Source organism: Ascaphus truei, chromosome 11, assembly GCF_040206685.1.
Source record: "Ascaphus truei isolate aAscTru1 chromosome 11, aAscTru1.hap1, whole genome shotgun sequence".
Taxonomy (NCBI): Eukaryota; Metazoa; Chordata; class Amphibia; order Anura; family Ascaphidae; genus Ascaphus; species Ascaphus truei.
In genome coordinates this window covers 9,906,742-9,920,066 of record NC_134493.1, presented here as the reverse complement: position 1 = coordinate 9,920,066, position 13,325 = coordinate 9,906,742, and the positions used below count along the sequence as shown (strand labels likewise).

The 13,325-nt window shown below is 41.2% G+C and overlaps 1 protein-coding gene across 1 annotated transcript; it reads right to left on the bottom strand.

The window, feature by feature from the left end:
• Positions 1-2,627: 2,627 nt before the first annotated feature.
• Positions 2,628-5,989, bottom strand: LOC142462933 (hemoglobin subunit beta-2-like). The gene is made up of 4 exons (XM_075565149.1): positions 5,905-5,989; positions 5,607-5,737; positions 3,940-4,162; positions 2,628-2,756 (listed from the first exon to the last, which is right to left on the bottom strand). The coding sequence occupies exons 1-4, from the start codon at positions 5,920-5,922 to the stop codon at positions 2,628-2,630; spliced, it is 501 nt and encodes a 166-aa protein (XP_075421264.1). The 5' UTR covers positions 5,923-5,989.
• Between the last annotated feature and the right edge of the window lie 7,336 nt (positions 5,990-13,325).

Genomic DNA, 13,325 nt, shown 5'->3' with positions numbered 1-13,325 from the left:
TGTAATAGTGAATACATTAAATAAAGTGATAAGGAATAAACCCCTATTTGACTGGGGTGTGTGTGACTAAATAATGTGAATAAGGAGACACAATATAGTTGTCCAAATATTTGCTGACTTGTTAACAGCTGGATCTATACACTTGTATATGGAAATTGGCCTTATGCCAGCTTAATCTGATCACGTTATCTGTATACCTCGTTAGGTACTGAGATCAAAAGAGGTGTTGTTCCCTCATATATTAATCCAATATACCTTTCAGGGAATGAAATACACCGCTATTTGTATAGTCATAGCAGTTCATTCATAAACACTGAGAGTGTATATTACCAAGATCATATGCTTGCTGGTAGCTAAATATCTCCCCCTTTCCAATGTAAACCCCCCAACAACCAGAGGGAGGGGGGGGGAGAGGGAGATGGCTACTAGCAGGATGATTCCTATAGTGTTACTGTGTGCGTAGTTGAGATCAACCTCACCATGAATACATCTACCTATGATAGCTCCATAGGTCTATATCATAATAATAAACACGTGTTCAGCTCGCCAGCACTTTGCAGAGTGTCTGTAACATATTGCTGCCGACACGCTGTGTCAATTGTCTCATAGCGCTATGGTGATACCATGATACAAACGCTCAGTACTTTGGAATAGTCTAGCAAGTTTAAACTTTGTTGTGGGCCCGTGAGGCGTCCACTAGCAGGGAAGCTCAGCGCCAGGTCTATTAGGGCCATGCGAGCACACACATCATAAGATTCTCTCTGCTAACAGGCACCAGCTTTAATCCCCCCGTCCGCTCTCCCACTCCCTTACCCTCTCCACCTTACCCCCTTTCCCCCCTCCCCCTTCCCATCTCCCGCCCCTTCCCCTCCCCCTTTCCCCCTCTTCCCCTCTCCCCCCCATCCTTCCCCTCTCCCCCCCCATCCTTCCCCTCTCCCCCCCCCCCCATCCTTCCCCTCTCCCCCCTTCCTTCCCCTCTCCCCCTTCCTTCCACTATCCCCCCTTCCCCTCTCCCCCCTTTCCCTCCCACCCTTCCCCTCTCCCTCCCCCCTTCCCCTCTCCCTCCCCTCCCTTCCCCTCTCCCTCCCCTCCCCTCCCTTCCCCTCTCCCTCCCCTCCCTTCCCCTCTCCCTCCCCTCCCTTCCCCTCTCCCTCCCCTCCCTTCCCCTCTCCCTCCCTTCCCCTCTCCCTCCCCTCCCCTCTCCCTCCCCTCCCTTCCCCTCTCCCTCCCCTCCCTTCCCCTCTCCCTACCCTCCCTTCCCCTCTCCCTCCCCTCCCTTCCCCTCTCCCTACCCTCCCTTCCCCCTCTCCCTCCCCTCCCTTCCCCTCTCCCTCCCCTCCCTTCCCACTCTCCCTCTGTGTTTTGGAGGGTTGTACTGACAGTGGCTAGCAGGGCGTATACTTTAGCCATCATTAACCAGACTGATGGACGAAGTATACACAATTGACACAGCGTGTCGGCAGCACTATGTTACAAGCACTCTGCAAAGTGCTGGCGAGTTGAACAAGTGTTTATTATGATATACACGTAGACCTATGGAGCTATCATAGGTAGATGTATTCATGGTGAGGTTGATCTCAAATACACACAAAGTAACACTATAGGAATCATTCTGCTAGTAGCCATCCCCACCCCCCCCCCCTCTGGTTGTTGGGGGGTTTACATTGGAAAGGGGGAGATATTTTGCTACCAGCATGTATATCGTCTTGGTATTATACACTCTCAGTGTTTATGAATGAACCGCTATGACTATACAAATTGCGGTGTATTTCATTCCCTGAAAGGTATATTGGATCAATATATGAGGGAACAAAACCTCTTTTGATCTAAGTACCTAACGAGGTATATAGATAACGTGATCAGACTAAGCTGGCATAAGGCCAATTTCCATATACAAGTGTATAGATCCAGCTGTTAACAAGTCAGCAAATATTTGGACAACTATATTGTGTCTCCTTATTCACATTATTTAGTCACACACACCCCAGTCAAATAGAGGTTTATTCCTTATCACTTTATTTAATGTATTCACTATTACACCACTGTACATTACTGCACTTGATTTTTGGACACAAAGTTATCCAATGTATTTCTAGGAGAATACCTAATGATAAGCTGAGGCACTATATCAAATTTATGTGTAATTATTGTACTATTGGCAGGAACCATTCACTGCTGGGTTTCTTAACATATTGAGTACTATGAGAGTTTGATTTTAAAATAATTTTCCTTTATGTCCTAAATTGTAAATAAACATATTCTCTATTAGTGGAGGAGGCTAACACACTCTCTTTCCTGTAAATGTGATCAACTTCATTAAGGTGGTGTGCATGGTATAATGGGGATCCATTCTCTTTCTTAACAATATACCTTATCACTACCTACAGCCCCAGTGTTTAGCTGAAACAGAAGCCACGTGTTTCTCTTATATATTTATCTGAACAAATCTGAAGTTTTAAATCCGGTATACTGTACATAGAAGTATTATTACATATTCACTTAATAGCAGAGATGTATATTAAATGTACTTTTTATTATAAAGTTGTTATAGTATGTACATACAATGAGCTGCAATCTCAGCTATTACCATGGAATGCAAATTTCTGAACAAAAAGTGGTGCACACATTTAATGATAGCTTTGGTTAAGACCAGCAACCAGAACAGCAATAAATTTCTCCCAGGCAGCTTGAACTTGAGGAGTGAAAGCAGATCCCAGTTTAGAAGCCAAGACGACCACCAACATTTCTCCAAGGCGCTGGAAATAAAAAACAAAACATTATTATTCATTTATTTCTTCAATGCTGAGATTTTGTCTGACATCAATGTTTCATCAATTAATTTTATAAACCTATAATTCATAAATACATTTTTAAATATTATATATATATATATATATACATATATATATATATATATATATATATATATATATATATATATATATATATAGTATTATTTATGAATTGTAGGTTTATAAAGTTAATATAATATTTGCATACCATTACATACATATTATAGTATCTTGCAAAGTTGTAAATTGTAACATGTGCAAATCCCCCAAAAAGGGACAGTGACAGTATTGAACAAACTGGAGTATTTTGAGCCTCTAATGGCTTTCAATACAATTAGGCAATATCACTAAAAAAAGCCAAATTGTCCCTCAAAAACATAATGCATTCTACATTTTGGATAACATCGGCCAACACTACCTGGGATGAGGGGTTCAATTAATTACCACGTGAGAAATTACCAGTCTCACGGCTGCAAAACAGAGGTAAAACTTTGTCTCTATTTTTGTTACCCTAAGTTTGTGGCCCAGCTAGCGCTGGCCGCGCTCATGTTTGAGTGGTGACGTCACCAACTCTCCAAGCATAAGTGCGGGTGTCCTGCAAATTTTGCAAGCGCACGGGGGGTTGCATGGGGGCCTATTGAGTGCGCTTTGAAAACACTTTTTTTGACTTCCCAAGTGCCAAGCTTGGGAGAGCGTGTGTACCCACACACGTCCCCAGATACGCGCGCCGCGTATGTGGGGACGTGAGAATTCACTTTGCACAAAGTGAACTCGGCAAACGCCACCCGCTCAGCGCTAGCGGGGACGCAGCCTTATTCGGTGTGTTTATTTACCATTTTGGTCATGTGTGCATTTCTGTTGACATTGTGTTTATACACATATTGCACTGATATATGTATCTCATTTAAATCAGTAAAAATTTATTTTTGACGGATTCTTGTCATATTTTGTCTTTGAGTGCTGGGAACATCACCTGTTCTTGTTCTATCAATTAAGGAAATGGGGTTCCGTTTATTGCTCCCGTTGCACCACCCTGGATATATTTCCATGATTGTTCCACTAGAAGTACTGTTTGATCTCTATACATTTAGTAAACAACTGTAATTCAGTGATTGTCAGGATAGAATAGATATTACCAAGTACTTACCTTAAAGTTTTCAGGATCCACAAGCAGCTTCTTGGCGTGAATCTCACTGAGGCCGGCAAGAGAGCTCTTCATGTCATCCAGATGTTGAACTGTGGTACCTACTGCGGTCAGGACCGTCTTGCCGTGGGCGCGCACCTTAGCATTTCCAGCAATAGCGGTTGGGTTGGAAAGGTTTCCAAAAGTGCTGAAATATCTCTGAGTCCAGGGATACACAATCAGCAGCCTAGAGAGAGAGAACACAAGTTTAGGAATAAGTCCACACATCAGAGTTAGGGATCAAAATGATCAGATTGTTTCAATTGCTGAGGATTTATACAATGTTTAAATAATGATACATTAATAACATAAAGGTGCAGTACCACTTACATCTAATGTCCAAATTACAGACTAATGTCTGGGAGAAGGGGGGGTGAGTGAGAGAGAGAGGAGGGTGAGAGAGGAGGAGAGGGGAGAATTGAGTGAGAGAGGAAGAGGCGGAATTGAGTGAGGGAGGAGAGGGGAGAATTGAGTGAGAGAGGACTAAGTAAGAGAGGAGGGGAGAATTGAGTGAAAGACAAGGGGAGGAATTCCGTGAGATAGGAATGGGAGAATTGAGTGATAGAGGAGGAGGGGGGATTGCGTGAGAGAGGAGGGGGGGTTGTTTGTGTAAGAGAGCAGTAGGTTTGTCACCACTGGTCTAATAATTTAACAGTTACAGTAGTGATTTCCACTTTGTAAAATAAAATACGCATTTTTGAAAACAAAATTAAATTATTTTGTAAATTATGTTTTTTTCTTTCTTTGTTTTCAGTTACAATAAGGACTTTTATACCAGAGAGATAATCTTGTTTGCTCCACCTCAAGGATTGCTGTAGGTAATCAGGATGACTGAAGTCATTCCATGCCTCTGTGCCAATAAGGAAAAGGCCCCCAATAAAGGATCAATAAGGCATAGATAATCCAAACTGTAAATGCAGGTTCTACACATTGTCAGCAGCAACTTTCTGAAATTATTAAAATATTTATACTTGCCCGATATATTAAAACATATTATATGTTAAAATCACATACAGTACAGGAGGTATATATATAATATGTTTTAATATATCAGTTAGAGTTAATATAGTTAAATATATTCAGTATAAATATATATGCTGACAATTGGTGTAAACATATCACTTTTAGTTCAATTTGGTTGTATGTTGGACAGCATCTTAATGACGTATTTGCACTAGAATAAAAAACAAATCTTTATTTTTTCCTAAATGTGTAATGCATAAAACCAAAATGCAAAATACATATTTTTTTTGCATCTACTTCTAACGAACATATTATGCCAGTTTCTTCAATTTCTTGTTTATTTTTAGTGTAGCATTCCTAATATATCTTTTTGTATATATTGTCTTTAAATGGGGAATAATATTTTATATTTCCTCTTCTGAAATAATAGTTTGCTGAGTACTTGCATATTGCATGATTTTTACAGATAACTAAGTATATAAAACTTATTTTTTAGGTATGTGTATGTTTAAAAGGATCATTTGGAAATTGCACTAGATGTATTCAAGAAAATAACATTTTATATTATTGTTGTAGGCATGTGTTTGTGTATTTATGATCATTTACATATACTATATTGCTGTCTCGAAATACTTACAAGAAATGAAATAACACTATATTTTAGATACCTGGTCAGTGCATCCTGGCCGTCCTGCTCAACGCTGACTTTCTGCCATACTGATGTAATGGCTGCTTTCTCTGCGGCTGTCCATTGAACCATGGTGGCTGTCGTTAGAGCGAGTTGGTAGAACTGATGATTCTAATGGGAGAAGTATAATGCTCTGGGAAATACTGTATGAGTTCTCTCCCCTCAGATTTATAGGAGGTTTTACTAGGCCGTGCCCATATTGCATTAATGCTGTGTCACCCTTACTCTCCCACCCTCCCATTCTACTCAAGAATGATAAGTCAAATCATTTCACTGACCTTGCATTTCAGTATCATGTCTGGTCCATACCGCAACTTTTTGTTGTTGCCGCTGTTTCTATGTATGTTCTTACAGTATGCTGATCCCACAAAACGTCTCCATTGTAATGTGCAAAAGTACAGTGGAGATAAGAAAAAGAAAGAACAGTTTATTCATAAAGCGTTTTACCAGAAAGTAATACATTGAGAGTTACCTCTCATTTTCAAGTATGTCCATGCTACAGTATATGACAGATAAAACTGTTACAATAGAAAATAATTAGGCCCAGAAGGTGCGATTCCATAAAACATCTTCTGGCTCCAGAAATACCTTTGGAATAGCACTGCTTAGTAATTTAAATGACCCTCAATACCCAAATTGAGATTATACATTGTATTGGGCACACATTGTATTGGGCACACATTGTATTGGGCACACATTGTATTGGGCACACATTGTATTGGGCACACATTGTATTGGGCACACATTGTATTGGGCACACATTGTATTGGGCACACATTGTATTGGGCACACATTGTATTGGGCACACATTGTATTGGGCACACATTGTATTGGGCACACATTGTATTGGGCACACATTGTATTGGGCACACATTGTATTGGGCACACATTGTATTGGGCACACATTGTATTGGGCACACATTGTATTGGGCACACATTGTATTGGGCACACATTGTATTGGGCACACATTGTATTGGGCACACATTGTATTGGGCACACATTGTATTGGGCACACATTGTATTGGGCACACATTGTATTGGGCACACATTGTATTGGGCACACATTGTATTGGGCACACATTGTATTGGGCACACATTGTATTGGGCACACATTGTATTGGGCACACATTGTATTGGGCACACATTGTATTGGGCACACATTGTATTGGGCACACATTGTATTGGGCACACATTGTATTGGGCACACATTGTATTGGGCACACATTGTATTGGGCACACATTGTATTGGGCACACATTGTATTGGGCACACATTGTATTGGGCACACATTGTATTGGGCACACATTGTATTGGGCACACATTGTATTGGGCACACATCGTATTGGGCACACATCGTATTGGGCACACATCGTATTGGGCACACATCGTAATGGGCACACATTGTAATGGGCACACATTGTATTGGGCACACATTGTAAAGGGCACACATTGTATTGGGCACACATTGTATTGGGCACACATAGTTATGGGCACACATTGTATTAAGCAAATAATGTAATGGGCACACATTGTATTGGGCACACATTGTAATGGGCACACATTGTATTGGGCACACATAGTTATGGGCACACATTGTATTAAGCAAATAATGTAATGGGCACACATTGTATTGGGCACACATTGTAATGGGCACACATTGTATTGGGCACACATTGTATTGGGCACACATAGTAATGGGCACACATTGTATTAAGCACACAATGTAATGGGCACACATTGTATTGGGCACACATTGTATTGGGCACACATTGTAATGGGCACACATTGTATTGGGCACACATTGTATTGGGCACACATTGTATTAAGCACACAATGTAATGGGCACACATTGTATTGGGCACACATTGTATTGGGCACATATTGTACTGGGCACACATTGTATTGGACACACATTGTATTGGCACACATTGTATTGGGCACACATTGTATTGGGCACACATTGTATTGGGCACACATTGTATTAAGCACACAATGTAATGGTGCACACATTGTATTGGGCACACATTGTATTGGGCACACATTGTAATGGGCACACATTGTATTGGGCACACATTGTACGGGGCACACATTGTATTGGCACACATTGTAATGGGCACACATTGTATTGGCACACATTGTATTGGGCACACATTGTATTGGGCAGACATTGTATTGGGCAGACATTGTAATGGGCACACATTGTATTGGGCACACATTGTATTGGGCAGACATTGTATTGGGCACACATTGTAATGGGCACACATTGTAATGGGCACACATTGTATTGGGCACACATTGTATTGGGCACACATTGTTATGGGCACACATTGCATTGGGCACACATTGTAATGGGCACACATTGTAATGGGCACACATTGTATTGGGCACACATTGTAATGGGCACACATTGTAATGGGCACACATTGTATTGGGCACACATTGTATTGGGCACACATTGTATTGGGCCCACATTGTAATGGGAACACATTGTAATGGGCACACATTGTTATGGGCACACATTGTAATGGGCACACATTGTAATGGGCACACATTGTATTGGGCACACATTGTAATGGGCACACATTGTATTGGGCACACATTGTATTGGGCACACATTGTAATGGGCACACATTGTATTGGGCACACATTGTAATGGGCACACATTGTAATGGGCACACATTGTGATGGGCACACATTGTATTGGGCACACATTGTAATGGGCACACATGGTAATGGGCACACATTGTAATGGGCACACATTGTATTGGGCACACATTGTATTGGGCACACATAATATTGGGCACACATTGTAATGGGCACACATTATAATGGGCACACATTATATTGGGCACATGTTGTAATGGGCACACATTGTAATGGTCACACATTGTTATGTGCACACATTGTATTGGGCACACATTGTATTGGGCACACATTGTAATGGGCACACATTGTTTTGGGCACATGTTGTAATGGGCACACATGGTATTGGGCACACATTGTAATGGGCACACATTGTATTGGGCACACATTGTAATGGGCACACATTGTAATGGGCACACATTGTAATGGGCACACCTTGTAATGGGCACACCTTGTAATGGGCACACATTGTAATGGGCACACCTTGTAATGGGCACACATTGTAATGAGCAAACATTGTTATGAACACGCACTGTACTTTTCACACTGAAACATGTTATATCAAGTTTTAGCCTTCTGTTTTTCAGATGCTTCAATAGTTAATAAGATTATTTAAGAATATTAAAACATTTTGATGATTCCTATTATGTTATTTTTTCAGGACTTGTGTTCCCTTTCCAACCCGTTCACTGCCAGAGGCACCAGCAGCGCATGTATACGTTGTCTGCACTGTTGCTTCAATTAAGTTTAGTTGCTGCAGCATTCTTTTCTCTTTGGTTAGGTGTATTAGCTACTTTGATGCTAATTAAAGTAATAATAATAACTTCATTTCATACAGCACGTTTCTCCTAATGAGCTCAAAGAACTTCACAATTACAATAGTGCATGTGGTATTCAGCACTGTGTATAGGATTTCTTTACAGACACAGTCCCTGCCCAGATAAGCTTGCAATCTGTGGGCTGCATAGATCAAGCTGCGGTAACCTAAAATTGCAGTATCGGCACAAAAAAGTGACATTATTTTTATCATGTGTTGCACGATGCATCAACGTTGCTTCTCCAAAAATAAAGCACTTTATTCGGATTCATTAAAAGCATTACATTGGTTATAAAATAGCCATATTATGGACAAACGGGTGTACTAAATATGGAATTGACTTATCAGATTTTAGCTTAAGAGAATTTTGTTTAGTTTTTGTATTGTGACTGTATTTATTGTTTAACAAATTATATCTATGATTATTATAATTTGTATGTTGTATTGTGATGTTTGGTTTTGTTGTGTATCATATTGTGTTATATGTTCACTGTTATAAAAATGTTGACAATAAATAAAGAATTAATTTTTTTTTTTGCCATATTACTGCAATGTTATGTACATTGGAATGGGATGAACAGCAGAAATACTGCAAATCTTTAATCACCTACTCCAAGCGGGCGTTATCCCTGTCTTTGCTATATATATATGGTCAATATACTGGTCATTATATACATAGGCAATATAAGCTAAACCAACCTGAAAAAGATGATAAAATATTCATTTAAATACTTTAAAGTGAATATTATCCCATTAGTAGCTCATGGGTCAACTAGTCACAGGTTTTCATGACCAGTCGACTACAAAGGGATTAATATAAACCTAAAACTCTACTACCTACCCCCCTTACCTCCCTTGGCCACCTTAGAGGCTAGTAAAGCATTGCTATGTGTGTGTATATGTATTAACCCCTTTGGTACCTTGCTAACCACAGGCATCACATGGATTAATGTTATTTCTATCATAATCTTCTGTAATAATAGTTATTAAAGAAGCCTATGGTAGAAATAGTATTACTGTAATCATGATGCAGTGTCATTAACACATTTATTAATGGCCATGTTACAGTAATTCCAGCATTGCTATTTTTACTGAATATCGCACCCACTAAGTTATTTATTCAATTTTGTGTATACCTACAGTACTTAAAATTATGCTAATAACCTCTCACTTTTTTTAATAGGTAGATAAGGGAGTAAACCCCTAATGTGGTGCTTCAAATTGGTGTCGGTATTGAGGACTGTTTAATCCTCAGTGTAGCAGTGGTAGGGCAGATTTGCCAATGTTTGAGGTAGTAGGGGAGAGCAGCGGAGTGTGTACCCCTAGATAGGAAATAATAACTTCTTTTGGGCACAATAAGGCACAATCTGGGTCGCCGTATAGGAAAAGTGATCTCTAACCTGACCGGAGTGCTTTTCCCATCCGGCGGTTCCTTCTGTGGCGGATCACGTGTTCCCGGCGGGTCCTCGAGCAGGGAGTGCAGAGACTCGTGTAGCTGGCTCGTGTAGTGCCTGTTGGCTGTCCGTTCCAGAGGAGGGGGCCTCACCGCTGCTCTCCTGGAGCGTGCATCCGTCCCAGAGCAGGTAGGTAAGAGGAGGGGAGAAACAAGGACATTGGAGCACAGCAAAAAGACAGGCTGGCGGCAGTGACTGCGTGCAAAAGCTTTATTCCGGCAACATTGCCATTAAAAACAGGACAGGTTCTCTGACGCGTTTCGTCTAAGAGACTTTTTCAAAGAGTGCTATACTGCAGCCAGGGGTGTTCCCTAAATACCCACAGACACCCACGTGATCAATTAGAAATCCCCGCCCCTGGCCGGTAATTTACAGGCCACTGGATAATTATGTAAATTAGAAGGGTAGCAGGTCTATCCTCTGGCTGCCATAGCAAACTGATATGTGGAGAGCATCAGTTTGCTATGGCAGCCAGAGGATAGACCTGCTACCCTTACAGTATTAGTTTCCCAAAATGTATTCAGGAACCATATGGTTAAAACTCCCCTCCATTGGACTTGATGGGCAGCACCCTTCTAATTTACATAATTATCCAGTGGCCTGTAAATTACCGGCCAGGGGCGGGGATTTCTAATTGATCACGTGGGTGTCTGTGGGTATTTAGGGAACACCCCTGGCTGCAGTATAGCACTCTTTGAAAAAGTCTCTTAGACGAAACGCGTCAGAGAACCTGTCCTGTTTTTAATGGCAATGTTGCCGGAATAAAGCTTTTGCACGCAGTCACTGCCGCCAGCCTGTCTTTTTGCTGTGCTCCAATGTCCTTGTTTCTCCCCTCCACTTTTTTTAATAGCGGGTGCAATTTTAACGCTACTTTAAGGGAGTTGTATCTGGCCATATGTGTTTTTTGGTGCATAAGGCACAGGGAGATAAAGTGACTGTCCCAGGTCACAAAGAGCTGACACTGGGATTTGAATCATGCTCCCACTCATTATCAATGTTTACAGATTCAGGGGCTTATGCAGAGAGGAACGTTAAAAAAGTTTAAAATGGCTGTAAAATAGCCACAGATTTGCCGTTAGTGAAGGTGTTATGCAGAGAACGTCGTTAACTCATTTCGGCAAAAAACTGCTAATTGCCAACTTTTCCTGGCTATTTGAAACTCGCCATACTAATGCACATATTGGCGTGTTCCAGCGATTCGGAGCTTCTGGAATACCACGCTATATTAGCATGGCGAGTTTCAGGTTCTCGCCACGAGTTTGGCGAGTTTTACAGCTCTGAAAAATTTTCTGAGCACTTTTAAAAATCGCGCCATTTTCTCCCGAGTTTAAGGATTTCTGGCTAGTTTTTTCGCCAGAAGATGGCGCTATTTCCTTATCTATGCTCTCTGCATGAGCCCCTCGGTGTCTTTACTCACTGAGCCGCCCCTACATCTATCTCTATATCTATCCATCCATCCATCCATCCATCCATCTCTATATATTAGCACACTTTTCTGTTTATTTCCCATGGTGGCGAGAAAAGGTGTACCTGGCACTCACCTGTTGGTACTTTGGATGGATCCTGAGCCCTTGCTGAATGAGCGATTGGGCCTTAAAAAGTTTGGCGGTGCCTCCACCTGACAGAGGCCCTTCCTAAAAACAGAGTTTTTATCACCTAGGAGAAACTATATTCTAACACATTAAACACACACTTGAAGATGGAATAAACAACATATAATTTTACTAACAATAAAAAAGATAGGTATAGCATATGTACAATAGAACAATAACCACATGAACATTACAGTTGCTCCTGCACATAGCGATACAATCTCTCCGATCCTGAAGTTGCAGTGAAAGTTTATGCCCAACAAAGAGTAGGAGCAGGCTAAATGTCCCACACGTAGGGTCTTGGACCCCAATCCCCTCACTCCATACAAATGGCACAGCAGCACTGTATTCCTGGCAGGGTGTCAGGGTTCTGCTCGCCACAAACCTGGGTCGGACCGCGTGGCTGAGGTGGGGTTGTAAAAGCACCGACCTGAGACCGCGCAGGCTGATCCGGATTGCGCAGTTCGTTGTCAAACGTAGCAGGATCAGGAAAGGAGAAGACAGCGTCGTCGTTGTACAAGCCAGGGTCAGGACAGGAGATATCAGGATAAACATTGTTCAGTAAAACATACTGGACACCTAACAAGCTCCAATTAAACCCCCAAAATACCCACAACATATATATAAGCATATGAGTGTCAGAAGAGTGCTACTGAGCTGGCAATTGCATTAAAACCAGATATAATTGACAGATTTACTATAAATCATTCTTCCTGTTATTAAACAGGTTATTAAGAATTTATATTAGCGTTAGGGACCCCTGATATGTGGTCTGCCTTGGCGTTGGCTCAGGGGCTTACAACAATTTTGGCCAAAAATGTCAAACTAAAAGACCATTTACTTATTAGTTATTCCATATATATTTAGGCACTGTACCGTGTATGAGTCTCACTAGATGTGCTAAAAACTGAGCTCTGTCTGTGTTTTATGTTATGTCTCTGGTTTTAATGCAATTGCCAGCTCAGTAGCACTCTTCTGACACTCATATGCTTATATATATGTTGTGGGTATTTTGGGGGTTTAATTGGAGCTTGTTAGGTGTCCAGTATGTTTTACAATTCTTGTCCAGCTAGTCATAGCTGATTGGAGGTTGGCAACCTCCTACTTAATTTAAGCTCACCCCCTCCCACATTTAAATGGTTAAGGGCTCACTCCATAGCATCTTCCACTCAGGGGAACTTGCCTGCTTGCAG

Bases quoted from the DNA above. Each gene is read 5' to 3' on its own strand.
- LOC142462933 (XM_075565149.1), bottom strand. The intron at 4,163-5,606 runs GTATCTAAAATA...CTCTCTCTCTAG, and splicing joins GGCCAGGATGCACTGACCAG to GCTGCTGATTGTGTATCCCT. The intron at 2,757-3,939 runs GTAAGTACTTGG...TTTTATTTCCAG, and splicing joins TGGATCCTGAAAACTTTAAG to CGCCTTGGAGAAATGTTGGT.